The sequence below is a fragment of the Haliaeetus leucocephalus genome, unplaced genomic scaffold (genome assembly GCF_000737465.1).
Source record: "Haliaeetus leucocephalus isolate CR32 unplaced genomic scaffold, Haliaeetus_leucocephalus-4.0 Scaffold763, whole genome shotgun sequence".
Lineage (NCBI taxonomy): Eukaryota > Metazoa > Chordata > Aves > Accipitriformes > Accipitridae > Haliaeetus > Haliaeetus leucocephalus.
In genome coordinates, this window is record NW_010973199.1 from 4,731,515 (window position 1) to 4,750,632 (window position 19,118).

General features: G+C 41.0%; 1 protein-coding gene across 1 annotated transcript in view; it reads right to left on the reverse strand.

Annotated features, from left to right (window-relative positions):
- The window catches only part of CPED1 (cadherin-like and PC-esterase domain containing 1), a 168,605-nt gene that overhangs the window by 86,706 nt on the left and 62,781 nt on the right, over positions 1 to 19,118 (reverse strand). Inside the window, exons 8-11 of the mRNA XM_010581312.1 lie at positions 17,589 to 17,745; positions 15,932 to 16,100; positions 2,112 to 2,254; positions 661 to 733 (exon numbers count right to left, since the gene is read on the reverse strand). Of these exons, the coding sequence (XP_010579614.1) occupies positions 661 to 733; positions 2,112 to 2,254; positions 15,932 to 16,100; positions 17,589 to 17,745 (542 nt within the window). The remainder of the gene's footprint in view (positions 1 to 660; positions 734 to 2,111; positions 2,255 to 15,931; positions 16,101 to 17,588; positions 17,746 to 19,118) is intronic.

A 19,118-nucleotide genomic window follows, 5' to 3' on the forward strand; every position in this document is an offset into this window, starting at 1 on the left:
GTGTGTCATAAATATGGACAAAGATTGTATATACCTAGGTATATACATATTCGTGTGTATATACTGAGGTAATGAGAAGCAGCTGGAAAGCAGTACAATTTTTGTTTCTGGCCAGGCTGTTCTGAGGCAGGAGTGGTACAACATTGGCACAGGGAGTTTATGCCACAGGTCACATTTCTCTGGTTTTGCGGTCCTTGAGAACCATTAAGGAAGAAGGCAGCACAGTAGAGATCAAAGCAGGTCATGGACTGAAGAAGTACGATACAATTCATGGAGAAATTTAGTTTGTATTAAAAGCTGATTGTGGTATTTTAACTTCTTCCCTTCATCTTCGTGCTGGCACAGTAAATACCTACCTCTGCTTTCACACAATGCTTCCTATGGATTTTGTTTCACTGATATTCAGTTGGGTTGATAGTCCTTTAGTGCTAAAACGGAAAGGTTTGCACACTTCAATGGTGTGGTGAATTTTATCACAGGAAGTCTGTCCCTTAAAAACTGGTTTCTCCCACAGCAACTCTTCACTTCCAGGCAAAATTAATATTAACGTATTTGTACATTTCTCAGAGATCTGAGGGTACCTATCAAAGAGGGTTACTTGCTGTGTTCTTTTTGGTATAAGTTTTTGGGGTCAAGCAGTAATTTGTGTAATTTTCTCACCTCAAGAACTACTGGGTATATGGAGGTGCCGAATCCAATGTCAAAGGTTAGCATTTGAAAACATTGGCTGCATCTGAAATACAATATAACAGGAATCAATTCAGTGAGGTTAGGTACTGTTGTGAAATACAGAGTCATAAAATCATTTAGGTTGGAAAAGAGCTTTAAGATCATTGAGTCCAACCGTAAACCTAACACTGTCAAGTCCACCACTAAACCATGTCCCTATATATGCTACAATGACCTACACACAGGTCCAGAGAACACAGAAGAACATACACACACAAGTCAAGAGTCAGCATGCAATATAGACTAAATAAAATCTCTAAGAGCCAGCAGCATTAAACATAGGTGGAGTCAGATTGTGAGCTGATGAAAACAGTGCTGTATTTAAGTGTATTTATATGGTTAACTTTTAAACCAGTGAGGGAGGTGAATGGAGGAGGAAATGCCTTTTTATGAGAATGAGGTCCTGCAAAAGCTTTGAAGACATTTGGAGGGCAATAGATGGCAAAACTACTGAAGCCAAAGAATTATGCTGCAGCTATGGGATGTTTCAAGGCATGGGCCAGGAGCTCTAAGCAAGTCTTGGGTTATGTAAACAAGAGATATCCATCCCATTGGTAAAAAATTGTTAGCGTTTGGATCACTGTCAAAATAGCTCTATCCCATTACACTCCTCCCCTCCTCACTACCCTCTCCACTCACAATGTAAGTTTTATTCCCAACTTGTATAAGTCAAATAATGAGCTTTATATTACTGCTACTAAAACACCTGGGTTCTCACATAGCTTTATAAAACATATAAAAGTAATAAATAGTAACTTATTTAGTATTTGTCATAAAAATGTCAGGGATGTGACATAACATATATAGAACAAATATTAATTTTAATTAATAAAAATATTACATAATAAAGGTTGATTTATGTGTAAGAACTGTAACACTCTAATAGAAGTGATTACAATGATTTAACACCCACAGAAATGTGACTGTTGCTGCCTAGGTATATTCCATAAGGTATATTTCATAAAGTATTCTACAGTGCCTCTTGTTCAGATTGCCTGCCACTGCCAGCTCTGAACCATCTGGGCTACTCTAACATTAAATATTTGACATATGACAGAAGGCTCACTGAAGGGAAATACAGCTTTATATATGTTAGGACTAGCCCAGTTGTGAGTGATTTCTGTTCACTTGTGCTGCCTGAAACACTCCATCAGGACACAGCATCTGGTCCTAAGTATTCATCATAACCTCTTCACAAACCAGAAACACTGCAGATATTGAAGAGTCTTACTCTGTAAATGCAGCATGTCCTCACTTTATAAGGAAGTATGAAATAGAGGGGATTTTTTTAGTTTAGGAGTTGTGTATCCTCTACAATTTTTATTCTGTTCTAAGGAGCTATCTTGACAATAGCATAGCAATGACCACTGCAAGTCACTTACTGATTGAAAGAATTTGGTCCTGAGGCAGATGATTCACTGAAGACCTCAGTTATAAGCAGAAGTTTGCTTATAGCTTCCTTCATGTTGTTGAAGGCTTGCTGGGGAGAACTGCTTTTAAAGAATATCTCAAAAAACCTTTGCAGCTGTGAAAGAGATTACATATATTTTTGAACATTTACAGTAAATCAGTGCTTAAGATCATAAATTAAAAGGCTGGTAGAAGTAAAAAATGCCTTAGAATGCCAACTTAAGTTCTGATTCATTTGCACAGTAAAGTGGCATGAAAAGCTTCACACAGCATATTAGTACAGAATGACTTTCTGTTTACAAACAAGTATATCAGAAGCAAATTCTGTATTAATGGTTTTAAAAAATATTGCTCACAGTCTAAGCTTACTTTGATAAAACCTTTTGCCATCAACTGGTTCTAGGCAATGGAAACCACAAACACTTATTTCTTCAGCAGTAGGTAATAGCACACTCAAAGTAAAAGCCTTTTCTCTTGTTGACATACCGTGCCAAGGGCTATCCCACTTGACCTTGACTATAAATCCTTACCCCAGGTTAACAAGCTTTAAATAGAATATAGAAGATGTTGAAAAAATTACCAGCCTCCACAGCCTGTGTTTTGACTAAACTCTTGCATATCCTGAGGTTTTTAGATTTGTGGATCCTCCCAGTGGCATACTCACTGGCCTGCACAACGCTGTCCTCAGCTGCTTTCATCACTCATGTGAATTCACCCATCTCATCACTTCAGATAGAGATTCAGGGAAACAGCTGAAGCAACACAGAGCCTCAGTGAAGAGTGGAACACAGGCAGGTTTTGCTGCATTAGAGTCCTTTGTGCTAAGAAAGGGGCTGCTTTTGAACCATATTCCCATTAGAGTTATCACATGGCACAGAACCCGATTAATGTAAAACTATTAGATAATTTAGTAGTACTATATTACCAAAGAGATATATTTATATAGTAAAAACATACTATCTTTAGAGATAAAGCACATAAAGTACACATAGAACATGTTTTGTATTGATATTCAGAAAAGAAAAATTTCTGATTATTTCCAGGAATTTCTCTACTACATTGTCTTAGAAATGCCATTATATCTTTTCTATTATCACCCACTTATACATGTCCCACCGGGGTAACATGATGGAAGCATGCAGGCTTCTGTGGACAACCCCACTAGGGACTGATGTGGTTGGCATCTCTCTAGCTGCCTTTGACTACTACAGTCATGAACAAGTATCCACAGCAGATGGGTTAACCAAGCCTTGCCTTTAGCAGAAGCCCATAACAAGGTTTAATGGGATATTTTGGCTCTTAAGCATGATCACAGAATCACAGAACCACAGAATGGTTGAGGTTGGAAGGGACCTCTGGAGGTCATCTGGTCCAAACTCCCTGCACAAGCAGGGTCATCTACAGCCCATTGCCCAGGACTGTGTCCAGGCAGCTTTTGAATACCTCCAAGGATAAAGACTCCACAAACTCTCTGGGCAACTTTTGCCAGTGCCCAGTCACCCTCAAAGTAAAAAAGTGTTTTCTGATGTTCAGAAGGAACCTGTTGTGTTCCAGTTTGTACCCATGGCCTCTTGTCCTGTCACCACTGAAAAGAGCCTGGCTTTGTCTTTTTTACAGCCTCTCTTCAGGTATTCATACACATTGATGAGATCCCCCTGAGCTCCTGAGAAGCCTCTCCAGGCTAAACAGTCCCAGCTCACTCAGCCTGTCCTCATATAAGAAATGCTCCAGTCCCTTAACCATCTTAGTGGCCCTCCGCTGGACTCTCTCCACATACACCTTGCACTGGAGAGTCCAGAACTGGATGGACACAGTACTCCAGGTGTGCCACAAGGGCAGACTGCTGGCTGATGGTCAGCCTGGTGTGCACCAGGACTCCTAGGTCCTTTTCTGCAAAGCTGCTTTCCAGTTGCTTGGCCTCCAGCATGTACTGGTGCCTGGGGTTGTTCCTTCCCAGGTACAGGACTTTGCACTTCCTCTTGTGGAACTTCATGAGATTCCTGTCAGCCCATTTCTCCAGCCTGTGGAGGTCCCTCTGGATGGCAGCACAACCCTCTGCTGTATCATCCACTCCTCCTAGTTTTGTATCATTAGAGGGTACACTCTGTCCCATCATCCAGACATTTAACAAAGATGTTGAAGAGTAATGGACCCAGTAGGGATCCCTGGGGTACTCCGCTAGTTACTGGTGATGTGTTATGAAATATTCACTGTGCTGACACCAGATCTTACAACATACTCTGTGCACTCTAGTCCACAGAATTTTCTAGACAGTGTTGGAACCTCCCCTTGCCAAGTATGCTGGTCTGCATTGGCATGGATGAATGTCTTTCAATTTCTTCAGGCAGCATATTGCAGTTAAATGTAATAAGCACTTTCCTTTTCAAAAAATACTGTATCGTTGCCTACAGCCAGCCATGGGAAATACTTGAGTATGCAGCTAACACTGATCCTCCTTTGCTTTTTGCTCTCTTCAGTCCCAGTAACTCCATTCTCTTGTGTTGGTAAATAACTGGTGGGCAGGAAGTTGGTCTGCCTGTCTTTCTGTTCTTATCACCTCTGGTTTTATTCTAGTAAGTTGTTCCCTTCCCAAGCTTTACTAAGAGAAATATCCCCCATGCACAGATCAGACCCTTCAGGGCTGAAGGTTTGCTGTGCCTGGGACTTTTTCTCCTCTTTCTGATAAACCTATTTGAAATGCCAGTAAGAAAAAAAATGACAACAGTATCTATGACTAAAATGATAAAATTAAACCTCTGACTGACAGGAAATTGCAAAGTAAAGGTTGCACATATAGCCTCAACTCTGCCCTTTGGATATTCGCATGATGTTGAAATCTTGAATTCATCACACTATTTTTATGCTGTAGAAAGTTTTCCATGTGTCCTGCAATTCCATGAGTCTCTAGGGCAAAAGAGCCCCAGAACTATTATTTAGAAAGAGATTATGCAAATACTCAGATCACACTCTATTTCATTGCCACAAAAGGCTGAGAGGGAGTTTGTGTTTCCCAAAGTCTAAGATCACCAAAGCTGTGTTTCTCCCACAGAGTAGTACAAAGATTAAGAACAAGAAGCTGCATATTTTTCAAATCCATTCTGATTTAGATTTATCTCTGAGTGAAATTGTCCCATTTCAGTTCCTTGCTGTGGTGGGTTTACCCTGGCCAGATGCCAGGTGCCCATCAAAGCCATTCTATCACTCCCCCTCCTCAGCTGGACAGGGGAGAGAAAAATATAACAAAGGGCTTGTGGGTTGAGATAAGGACAGGAGAGATCACTCACCAATTACCATCACGGGCAAAACAGACTCAGCTTGGGGAAAATTAACTCAATTTATTACAAATCAACCAGAGTACGGTAATGAGAAATAAACCCAAATCTCAGAACACCTTCCCTCCACCCCTCCCTTCTTCCCGGGCACAACTTCACTCCCTGATTCTCTACCAACCCCCCCAGCGGCACAGGGGGACGAGGAATGGGGTTTACGGTCAGTTCATCACACTTTATTTTCTGCCGCTTCATCCTCCTCAGGGGCCTGACTCATCACACTCTCCCCCTGCTCCAGCGTGGGGTCCCACCCACGGGAGACAGTCCTCCATGAACTTCTCCAACGTGGGTCCTTCCCACGGGCTGCAGTTCCTCATGAACTGCTCCAGCATGGGTCCTTTCCACGGTGTGCAGTCCTTCAGGTACAGACTGCTCCGGCGTGGGTCCCCTACGGGGTCACAAGTCCTGCCAGAAAACCTGCTCAATGGGCTCCTCTCTCCACAGATCTGCAGGTCCTGCCAGGAGCCTGGTCCAGCGCGGGCTTCCCATGGGGTCACAGCCTCCTTCGGGAACCCACCTGCTCCAGCGTGGGGTCTTCCCCGGGCTGCAGGTGGATATCTGCTCCACCGTGGACCTCCCTGGGCTGCAGGGGGACAGCCTGCCTCACCATGGTCGTCTTCACAGGCTGCAGGGGAATCTCTGCTCCGGTGCCTGGAGCATCTCCTCCCCCTCCTTCTGCGCTGACCTTGGTGTCTGCAGGGTTGTTTCTCTTACATGTTCTCACTCCTCTCTCCAGCTGCTGTTTTCCATCTGTCCCAACTTTTTTTCCCTTCTTAAAAATGTTATCACAGAGGTGTTACCACTATCACTGATTGGCTCCGCCTTGGCCGGCAGCAGGGCTGTCTTAGAGCCGGCTGGTATGGGCTCTATCGGACACAGGGGAAGCTTCCAGCAGCTTCTTACAGAAGCCACCCCTGTAACCCCCCTCCTACCAAAACCTTGCCACACAAACCCAATACACTTGTTCAGGCCAAAACCAGTCAATTAAACTGTTCACGTGAAATAAAAAATTTAAAATGAAGACTCATCTCACCAAGGTGTAACTACATGGTTGCTCTTCAGCCGACTTTGACACCTATTTCCAACACCTCTGCCAGATCCTGTACATCACTCACGTTCCTGCTACACTGGCTTGCTCCTTTTCTCTTATTTCCTAAATCTGCAGTGGGTATTGAGGGGCTAAGTGAGAAGCTGTGTTATTTTGCTGCACAGGGAACATAAAGAGTTTCAGAATTTTATAAGGAGAGGTGGGGATTATTGGAAGGAAGGGCAAGAGGGACAGAAAAAGCCCCATTAGCTCATTTGCTCCTCACTGTAAATTAATTCCTAAGCACCTCAACACAAAGGGTACATAATGCATATATTTCTAGTAAGAACTGATGAAAGACAGGCTGATTTGCCCTATTTGCACTCAGAGCATGCTGTTGGCTATAACAGCCACCTGTTTCCAACACAACAGGCATTAAAATAAAACTGGCTTCTCCGAAGAACTGCATTTTAGTTACAGCCCTCCTTAGCCAGACTAGAAAAGAAACACTGCTCAACAGGTTCTCTCATTAGGGGATATCACGTTTTAGGACAATGTTTATTCTAAGCCAATGACTGAAGATAAATATTTAGTCAGGCTGGTTCAGGACCAAGGGAGACAAGAGACGAATACTTCAGGTTAAATTCCAATTCATGAAAAAAATCCTATTTAAACAAGTTCAGGTTAGGTTTGACTCTTACGGATTCTACAGGATTCTCAGCAACTGATAGGGAAAATAAGAACTGTATGGATTAGGGGTGATAAAGTATGAAAATCTGCAGCAACCTCAGGTTCTTCTGAGTGTGCAGTGTGCCCAGCAAAGATATATATATATATCTGGGTTCAACTGCAAAATATTAAAGTCACTGAGTTGAAGGTTTCTTCAGATGATCACCAGTGATGCTGGTTCTCTCACCTTTAGAGGAAACAGACTACCTGACCAGCAAGATTCAATCTCATTATTGATTGAGCACGATTAAAATCAGCATTGAATAGTAAAAAGAGAACAGAATGGGAAAAACTGGTAGCGATCACAGGAATTTAGTCTGGGAGAAAGCTGACCTCTGGTTGGCAAATTTTTAAGCAGAGGAATAGGGATTAAATTTTAGTAGGCTGTAAAACTTAACACAAACATGCACACATATTTTGCACAATGACACCATTGTACACAGAATTGCAAGACTTCTCAGGAGCTTGAAGATGTTCATCCACATGCTGGATGTCTACAGTTGGAGGTATATTCCACATATTTATATAATGCCTTACGGAAGTGTGTAAATGCAGTCAAATTACATGGATCAAGACACATTTTCTGTAAAGGTAGAATGAACTAGAAATATTCTTAAGATTAATTTTAACTCATTGACCTTTTGCTCACTGATAACTACTTTTGCTTTAGGATAAGCCACTGGAAAAAAAAGATTTCGCTAACTCAATATTAATTTTACAATGCTTTTTCTCTACCCACTTTGACATCCACTTTTTAAAATCTGCAGTCACTAAAATAACGTTTATGATCTCAGTGACACAGATCCCTTTGGCTCCTCAAAAATACAGTGAGCCATCAGTTAAAGGCCTGACACACTGAAAAAATGCAATTTAATTGACAAAGGAATTCCAATTTGCAAGCGTCATACACAGAGTCAGGGGGACTCAAGGAGAGTGGAAGAGTGTGGCACCCGCAGGGCTGGATACTATAGTGACTGTAATAATTCCCTTGAGAGGATTTTCCTCTGGAAATTTTTCTGCAAATGAGTTTCTTAGGAGAGATGCTGGGGCATCCTAGGGCAGCTAGCTGAATGGTCAGCTGAGGATTGCCCTGAGAAAGAGTATAAAAACAAACTATAGAGATCTTTCTGAGATTACCTTCTAGCTCAGTCCTAGCACAGTCTAGGCTCCTGATGAGACAAACAAGAAATATTTTCCTTAACTAACCTTAAGAATGGCAATAAATGCAAACTTAAAGCACCTACCTTCACTGACTGCATTGATTAGCTTTTTGTTGATTGTAATAGACACTCAGAGGCACAGCTCATGTGAAGACAATTCACTCAGGTGTCAAAATCTGTAGAGGAATCCCACCCTACAAGACTACATGGCTTATGTGTATGTACGAGCTAAATGTCTAGTTCCTTTTATACCTCACTGCAGAACACAGACACTTGAAGAGCATGATTTATGCCATCCTAAGGTAGACGCCTCAAAATGGTGACATTAATTGCAACCTAAAACTGCTCTGTTCCTCCAGTGACTGTACAGGGAATCTAAATGAGACACTGAAGACAGGATTTACCATGGGAGCGCTCACACAGCCCACCCACAGACAACAAAACCTGTGTGCTTGGAATATAAAGAACTGTCTGGGAGGATGTTTGTCCCAAACTTATCATAAAGAGGAAGGTGACCATCAGTGAGGTTAAACAGTAACCAGGAAATTACAAAGTGACTTTTGAAACTAAGGAGGAGTCAGCTTGGGAAACAATATGAAAGCAGCATGACAATTTGCAGCGGCGGGGAGAGACTTTGGGGTGGCAACAGCAGCAGTCAAAACCTGGTCAGGCACCACCAGAAGTCATCCCACTGCCATCACAGCTTCTGCCTAGACTGCAGGGAATACTAGGATGTAAGGATGGGCATGGGTCCTATGTAGGTACATATGAAATGGGCACATGCAGAGCTGGAGCCCCCACTTCTCCAAGCAGAGGCGCATGCATGAAGGGAAGCTGCATCCCAGGAGAGTGGGGCTGTGTTTGTAACCCATGCTGCCTGTGAGATAGGGTCTGGGTAAACATGGATGAGTGGGTGGGTGCGAGTATAGCTTCAGAGGGTATTTATAGAAGGATGTTTAGAAATGGGTAATGTTTATTAACATTTTTGAAGTGTCTGGCATCCCGGTTTACCTGTTCTGTTACTGAAATTGATAGTAAGTGTATTGTTACTGGTTGCCAGTTAATTACATATCATCAAGTAGCCACTTCTATCCTGGTTTTGGTTAAACAATGTGAACTTGTCATTTTCCTGCAACAGTATGTCACCTTTGGAGGTGTAGCTGAGCTCTGAATTTAGCCAAGAGGCAAGGAGATAAAAGATAAGAGGCCATTGGGTCTACTGAGTAATGCAGTGTAATTTTGAGGTTTACATTTTGAGATTTGGTGCATCATACTTTACAGGATTTGTAAGAACAGAATTTGAAAGGACCTTGCTGGTTCCTAGTTTTAGCCTTCAAAACTAGATGTCAGACAAAGTTATCCAGATCACAATCTGAAAGCAAGGTTTATGTCGGAGGAACCAAAGCATGACCTTTGGTTTCAAGAAATTACCCTTTCTGAAGTAATGAAGGGTGTCCTTTCCAGATTGTTCTGCTATGCATCTGAGCTGTTGCACTCTTTCTGATCAATTGGATCCACAGGGTCTCAAAAGACTTATGGTAATCGCCTCTCCTTGAAAATTGCCAAGGATGTTTTCTCTTGAATCAATTCAATCAATATCTGATAACTTCCAGTATAGGCCCTGTACTCTCAGTTCATTTTTGTACATTCATTCTTCTTACTGGATCTATATTTGGTGAAATTTCTTCACCAAGTCCAAATACTTTCGGGTATAAGTAGTCATTCATAGATACAAAAATACTCTTTTACACACATACAAGAATCTTTTTGGCGATAGGTATAGAGGTATCCAAATATCCAAGATATCTGCAAGAATACAGACTGATTCCACATAGAAGGCCAGAAAAAAAAATACTTTGCAATGAAGCTATTTCCTATATTGCCTGCTAGCACAGGCAGACCTCTCCACTGATCACAGAATATAGAAAAAGCCGTAAGACATATAATGGAAGAAAAATGTACCCATAATCAGAACAATGGCTCCAGAATACATCACAGAGAAAACAGTACAGTAATTTATCATGAGTTTATAGTGCTAGATTTAGGTAGGTCTGTTTATTCCACCCCGATTTATTGTTATGATGTGCCATTTCTCTGCAGCTCTAACATGGCACTTGATAAAGGGGGAACCACAGTATTATTCAGCTATTTTATACAGTAAATTTCCCACTTACATATTTCTTTTCTTTACATAAGATTTTTTTAAAGAGATGTTATTTAATAGTTCAGGACCAAAAAAACCCTTGTCCCTTAACGCTTTTATAACTTATTTACATGGAGGAGAAAAGACCATCTGAGAAAGGTTTCCTCTAAAGACCCTTGCTCTTAAGACTAAGTCCAAAGACAAAAAGCCGCTCACTAGCTTCAGCAACCACTAAATTAGGTCCTTTGACTGAGACTGAACTAAAGAATGGTTTCCCAACCCAGCATCGACTTCTTAGTGGAGAAGTAAAGGTGATTTACTAACAGCATTTCCCAGCTCTCTGTGAGAAGCAAAAGTGGATCAGCTTGACCTAGGGAAGCTGGAAAGCAAAACAGGAAAGATGAGAAGAAGAATCAGGATAATGGGAGGTAGGTCTGGGAAAGTTGGGAGCCACAGAGGGGCATGCTTAGAGAGCTGCCTGGATTGAACAGCGAGAGCAATAGGATCTGTAGACCAGGAGAAAAGCAGAGAGCTAAGGGCCTGGATAACAGTGTAAAGACTTACTTATGACATATCCACATGTTATAAAGAATAATCAATCTAGAGCTTTTAGTAGCTAAACTGGGATGTTCATAATGAGAAGAGCAGAAAAGAACTCCAGGAAGAATTTTAACTTTATTTATGCACTGCATGACAGATTGGCACAGACGTGGAGAAGGTAAAGAAGGAAGGATTACTCGCTCTTTCTCTTAAGACAAGAATTAGGACTATGAAAATAAGTAATCAGGTAGAAGTTTTAAAGCAAACAAATATTCTTTCTCAGGCAACACATAAATAATCTATAGAGTCTCATTGCTGCAAGATGTTGGGAATACCAAAAGCATTAATGGATTAAAAAAATCTAGTAGAGAATTGCATGGCATAAAAGTCCACTGGAGCTTATTAAACATAAAGATATATATTCCACTTCCAGTTTTGTGTTTCTAACCTTGCAGGTTACCGGAAATAGTTATAGTCTCCTAGGGATGAGTACCACTTTATGCTTGTCCTGTTACACAGTTTCATGATGCTTTCTTGCCTGGTTATTGCCAGAACAGAATGTCAGACTAAGCATCTCTTTGATCTCCCCCAGTCCAGACAGACTTTCATTCTTATATCAGTGAAAAGAGAAATGATAGGGCTCTAGAAACCATGAGGACAGAAAACAGAGATGGCATTTATGTTATGCTCAGTCTCCCAGGAAGAGGAGCATTACAGCATTTGATTCTCTACACAGGCTACTTGCAAGAACAGTGAAACACATATGCTAAGTTCTTACAGAACCTAATGAACAAATTTAATTTTATTCCCAAATAACCCTGAATCTAATTGATTAAGAGTCGATGGTCACTTTCTTTTATATTTGGTCCTGCTAGGTAACAGGGCAAGAATATGGAATTAAAAAATAAAACAAAAAGAAAAAATCCTGAGCCCTTCTGCTGTTTCTAAGCATTTTGCACTTTATCTACGTGTATGTTTGCAGTCTACCGCACATTAAATATCTGTAGCTATTACTTGAGGTAGTATCAAAACTGGCCACTTGAGGGCAATACTGCAACCTAATTTAAACCGTGTTCGGCTCTAAGCCAGACCTCCACGTCGTATTAAAAGGTGTATTTCCTGGGTAGGTGAGAGTCCAGTTTTATTTGCATACATGTTAAGTATAAAAAATATTTCTTTTTACTCAAGTTTCCAAATGCTTAATACACAGAGACAGAGTTTCAGGGATAGTTATAGTGACTTACACCACAGCAATCTTAACAGCAAACTGCTCTAATAAATTATGTTTACTTCACTGCACAACTGGAAAATCACTTAAGAGCATAGTTTCAGCAGAGGGAGGGTATTAAGGCTTATGCAAGAACGCCAGTCAAGGAATTCAAATCCAGGAGGCACCCGACTGTCTATTTCGGATGAGCAAAGGGATGGTGAGCCAGAGCACGGGCTGTGGGAAGCTGCCAACAGCACCGAAGAGCCTTTCCAGGTGATGCAGGACATAGCACCGCTACAGTCTACGGAAGTGCATCCCTTCGTTAAGAACTGGGGCCAGGTTGGGAAAGGTTAATGGCAGGGCAAAGGAAGCACTTCACAGTGTGTTAAACCTTGAGATAATTAATCATAAATGACTGTTTCGCACACCAGCCTCTATAAAACAGAAAATTATTCAGGGGTCAGCCTTCTGCTCAATACACATGCATAATGTCCATTAACACTAAGGGAATTATTGCATACATTGACAGAGACCCATCCCTTAATTGGTACCATATGCAAAATAGAAAGTTTCTATTTTATTATTAATTTTTCAACGCACAGATGGTCTAAATAAGGGGTTTCCAAATTTCCTCAGGGAAATAAGGCTATTACGCAAGTCTCATATCAAAATATTTGTGTGGCAGAAAGCCACTCTTTCCCCTGCACCTCCGCAACCAGGGCCCAAATCTAGCGTCGCAATTTTGCCCCCCCTTGACTACACACAAAATCCATGCCAGCTCAGGATCTACCTTCTTTTGCTTTCTGAACTGAGATACTAAAATATGTATAATCCAGAGAAAACCTGGCAGCTGGTAAGCAAAACACACTTGAACTCTTCCTGAACTGCCACTTGGCCAATGCTTATTCAAGGAGTCATTCTGAAGCCTTGCCACTGTGATTAGGATAAGTAAATATGAGTTTTAAAATAGTTTACTAACAAAGAAGCAGTTGGGAATGCAGTATTATTTAATTCATTAAACTCCTGGTTTTTCTTTACACAGTTTCTCTTAATCATTTGATATTACCTGGTATCCCATCTCCAGCCTTTCTAAAAAGCTCTCCTTCATATAACCACATTCTGGTTACTTCTAGCAACCATAAAGTGTTGTTGTCCATAGGGGATCAAATTTTGAACTTAACATACTGAGTTTCTGATAGTAATGTTGTAACCAAGTTAACCACAATTGTGGATGAATTTCTCATCGATAATAGTTCAATTATACTGGTATGAGAAAATTTGCTGACCAGAGGCCTATATACACTGAAGAGGTCTCAATTATTGTGCAGCATTACTGAAAGCAGCACATCTATGATGGCAATGCAGCAGATTAAAATTATTCTCATCAGTTCATTTAAAAAAAAAATAATTCTGCCAGCTGCTTTTGGGAAAAACATTATCAAACACTAGCGTATTTTTCCAGACCTAAGTCTCCTCTACAGGCATGTTCAGTCCCCAGTGACACTGATGGGTATTCTGTCAATCAGTGGAAGAACAGGTCTTAGACATCCTTTCTGTCTTTATTGACTATTGACAGGTTGGACCTTCACAATCTAACAAGCAATTTTCCTTCCTACACAATAGACTTGGCAGAAACTGAAGGCTTAGGAGCCTTCTGGACCAGGTTCCTCGGCTGGTACAAACTCACATAGCTCCACTGGCTACATTGGGAAAGGACATCACTCTGCTGGCATTGTACATCCCACTAGCAACAGAAGTGATGGCTCCATGTTTGCGAGAAACTTGATGTAATCTTATCCCAAAGGATATCAACGGTTGAATTCAAGCCTTCTCCCAAGTATTGTTTTCTGACTGATGATCTCCTGCCTGATGCCTCTGCACCAAGCACAGAAGCCTCTTTATGATTTTCCCAGTAGTGCTTTCTGGCCACTCCATGAATTCCCAGTGTCTCTCTTCTCCTGCAGACTCCCCGACTCCTCCCAGGTTCTTTATAGGGCACACTGTTTATGCTGAGAGACAGTCTTATACACCCTACTTTCCATCATTCTCTTAATTTGCATTTCAATCTATACATCACTACAAATGTGCTTTCTGTGGTGCCTATTTTTTGTTTATTTCTTGCCATTTTGACAAGTCTGCCTAAAGCTGTGGAGGATATAACACCACAGCAGCAGTAACCAGATTGGAACTATTGTAGATGTGCTGCTGCTTCTATCTATCATTTTTATTGCTTCTTCAGCTGCCAAAGTGCTCTGTAAATGGTGGCCAGCACCCTGTTCAGCAGACTTCCCTCAGTGGGAATTATTTTACAGAGCCATATCACAATTACTAATGACTACTAGCCTTTAAAGTAGTCCCTACTTCAGCTGCGATAGTGACGCTGCTAGGCATTGTGCTATTTTAATAAACATAAAACAATACTGAACCTCAAGGTTTGAAAGTGAGTGAACATTAGTCATCCTAAATGTAAACAGAGGAAAATAAATGTAAAAATAATATATCTCCATGGGCTTCCATAGCTTCCAAGGGGGAAAATAAAGAGAAGTAGGTTCATCTCACCTAATTTTGGAAATCTAGAATTTGGCATGTTCTCTAAGAATGTCATAGCCCACAGAAGGAAGCAGACACTTTTAGCAGAAAACTCATTTCATTCCAAAATCAGTGTCTAAATTGGGTGGAATGATTTGTTCTCTAGCAGTGTCTGTTTCTCCAATAACTAGAATCAGATAAAGAGCTTAGACTAGGCACTTAACTTTGAGAGAGCTAAAACTGTAGAACATACCAATTGGTTGGCATCATCAACAGTCCTGGCAGTGACACCACAACACTCAGACTGACCCAAAGCCATGACCTGCTCCTACCCCAAGAGGGCTACATGGGCAAAGTGCACCAATCCTCAGATGGCTGCAGGAGCTGATCTATGTGACCTCAAGAAATTGCTATTTTTTGACCTTATTCCTTCAAAAGGAAAGGAACAGCCGCAGAACTGTAGTTCCTTCACGAAGAGCTGCCACATTGCAAGCATAGTTCCTTGCTGAAAGAACAAAGGAATGGGAAGGCATGTTTGGAAATCCATAGGACTGCTGAGCAAACTAGAGGTGGATCTCTGCAGGCACTTGGAGATATCCACAGTTAATCCAATTAAGGCATCCTTCTTCATAACACCGAGACCATGGGAGGCCCACCCTCTGCATGGTATACTTCCTTCCCCTTGTTTAGAAGTGCCCTGACCCTCCATCCATGTTTTACTGCACCTAAAAAAAGAAATCTGAACAAACTATTTTAAATATTTACCTTCCTTTTTTACAACATTGTCAATATCCAGGCAAAAGAGATTACTGCATGACAGCACCCCTACTGCTGTGCTTTGGAGAAAACTCCAATCTCGCAACTGCTGTCAAATGTCACCAATAAAAATGGGCTCTGAGGTAAGCAAATCCCTTCATAACCCCCACTGCACAGGGCAACTCTTCCCTGCTTCATGAAGCAAACACCACTCATTCTGAGAAATGAAAGTCCTATATTAAGAGAATATTCACTGTCAGCTGTGGACTGCAAATAAAGAAGGGGTAAAAGAGAAGAAAGATATTATCTGGTTTTCTGTCTCTGTACTTTGCCTGAAAGATGGAAAAATTAGGAAATGAAATGTGTTACCTTTACAGAAAAGTGCTTCTTCTTGGGCGGATGCCAGACAGTGGTAGTTGAATGAATGAATGCCCGCAGAGGTGTTAAGGATGTCACAAGCACATATGCTTTGATGATGACAGAAAGGTCTTGAGCTTTAAGGATGTCCTTGTGGTCTGGTGAAGCTGATGCTTGATTCCTGGAAAGTAATAAAAATACATAGCATTAATGAAGTGCTTTTGCAAAGGAGGCAAATGAACTATAAGAAAATAGTGAAACAGTGAAATTAGCAGAAATAGGAAATTAGCCTTTTTTCCCCTGAGTTAAGCAACAGAGTAGATGAAACCAAGCAGGCTGGAACAAAGCTTTACATCAAGTCTTTTTATTGCTTTCAGAATTTTTAAATCTTAATTTCCATGCATAGAAAATAACTATGTTAGGAAGTAGTTATGTTTGAGAGTACATATGGGTAAATTGTGGGCATATTGTAATTGTTGCAAACCTAGGACATTCAGAGAGAAGGTAAAAATGTTAAAGAAATCCAAGCAGCTTAAATAACAGAAGTGCATAGTCAAAGTATCCAGATTTAACACTGATTTGTAGTGAATTCAGAAAAAAAACCCCACAACCCTACGGAAAGACTGCACTATTGTGTGCAATAGTTTCTTCAATGTAATGAAGAACACAAACGTGGTACTGCATGCTTTCCCTAATGAAAGCCATAAACTATAATTCCAAATATTATGAAAGCCTATGACACCTAGGAATAACCCATAATAAATCAGCTAAACATAAAAGAATTATGCAAGCTAACTTTGTCTTGGAAGTGACATGGCTCTCTAGATACTGGCCTACAGCTCCCATAGTCCACACAAAAAGAATCAGCCATAGAAACAGGACAGAAAAAAACAAACCCAAAGGAAAAATCTGTTATTTAAAAAGCTCATTACTTGGGGAAATCTGAGCTATACTTGGGCATGTTCACAAATGTGGTTATTATTCTGCCTGTTAAAATCTCCAAGTATCAATCTACCTCATAGCAAATGCAATGTGAAGATGACTATACAAATTACAGGTCTCTATGACTGACTACTGGTAAAAAGCACAGGCCTATCCTCCCATTTCTGGGTAATCTTTGGCAAAATGCGGCCTTTCCAGACCTCAGTTTTGCAATCTGTTAAGAGAGTCTAATAATATCTATCTTAAAGAGACCTTTTTCCCCCTTCTGCAGAATGGTAGGTCCTCCGAGCATAAAATTTGTGAGATACTGTAACATGGGAAACAGCACTTGGACAGCCAGTTCTCAAGTACTCTTTGGTTCTTCACTTAAGGGAGGGTCTTTGTGCAAAGGACTACATATGTGCGTCTGTGGTAGGGGCGAGGCAGGGATGGGAGCAGGACATAGCTCAGCCACAGTGAGACCTAAATATTCAGGGGTGTCTCTGGGTCTGTATTTATCTGTCTAGGTGTTTCAGTGCCCTCAACGTAAAGACTTAGCTGTTCACACACAAAACATACAAGCTTGGCTAGTACAGAAAAAAACATTATGCAAATATAATAGATGCAAAGCACCTAAATGCTCCATCTGCTGTGGTCTCCTCTGTTGCTACATTCTGCATCCCTGACTCTCAACTAACTGCATGCCAAAGCACTCGCAGTTTCTAAGGGTGGGGTATCATTAGCTTACAGCTGTGCGCTCGTGCTCTGCTTCCACCAGTACTGCAGATGGTCAGTATGTGTCTTGTCAGTGCTTTCGCTGCCCTGCGACACATTGCTTGAGACACTGGCCCTTGACAGCCCAGGCTGGCCGGAGCACTCTGGGGTGACAACTGGGAGCTGCAGGTCTGAAAAAGTACCAAGGGGATGAGAAAGAAAGTCAGCAGAGCATTGGAAGCAGCAGTCAACTCCTGCTGTTAAGGATAAAATGTGTAAAACACAATAAAGGAGCTACCAGCATCAGCTGAAAATGTAAAATAACAAAAGCTGAGACTATAATCCTTTTTGGATCTGCTAGCAGAGAGCTTGACACCCACCAAGCACCCCCTTCCAGCTGCAAGCTCAGAGGCTTAGCTACAACTCCCACTTTATAGGTGAGTGCATGAGTGCTGCATACAAAATCACCACCTTCCCCCTTCTTCTAAATAGAAATCCTTTATTTCTAAATACAGAATAACAAAACTTTGTTTCTCATGTAACCCTAATTACAATTAATGGAGATAAGAAATTTTTTTAACTAAGGGCCAAGGGACTTCGCCACTGTAATCACACAGACAGCTCAGTAAATTACCACGTATCCTGGTTTCTAGGTTCACTGTTTAAGGCTACATTTTGTAGTTACTGAAACCTATGGGAGGCTTAATTCTCCCACCAAACACAGTATGAGCAGGACTGATATACCAGAGTCTTCAAGATTACTGAGGCATGTAACTATTAATAGTATCAAAATATTGTGATGTGAGGTCAGTCAACAGGTGGTATGTATTTTCTGCTCTTGCTGTGCTGATAAAAAGGCACAGAGCCCTTATGTTATGTCATTATTTCACATAGGGTGGTTTTCATTAACTCCAATACACCTCACATTTCAAGTTCTTAAGTAATAGTCAGGGAAAAGTCAAGCTGTTCACATTATTACCAAACCTTATTACTTATCTTTTTAATGACATACTGCATTGTGCTAATGTTATGAACTTATTTGTATAGCTTCTCTTTTAAAGCATGCACTCTCGACTTTGGTACATGAAATGAAAAATAAAACTGAAGCTGTATTTCTAGAGATGAGCTGTGAGCAGCCATTCAAGGAAAAGACTATTCATTTTCATAGAGATCCTGTTAAAATGACATTGTGATTGTCTATGTTTATCAGCTGTTCATCAGATCAGCTCAGTTCAGCCTTCCAAGCTCAACTGGGATCTAAAATTAATCTAGTCCTTTGCCTTACATGCACCATTTAGCAGGATTAAAGGCTTTACTAATCAAAACCAGGCACTTATTAATATAGCACCTGATGTTCAGATTATACTCTCACTGGCATCTTTGTGTTGTGTTATGCATTATAACTGATTTGGACTTTGTAAGTGACTACCTGTTTGTTGATGGTACAGAGACAAAACAGGCTGCTGTCTGCCTACTTGGCTGTGCAGTAGTAACAGGATTTATTGGGTTTGCATGGCAAGGTTTTGGTAGCAGAGGGGGTGGCTTCTATGAGAAGCTGCTAGAA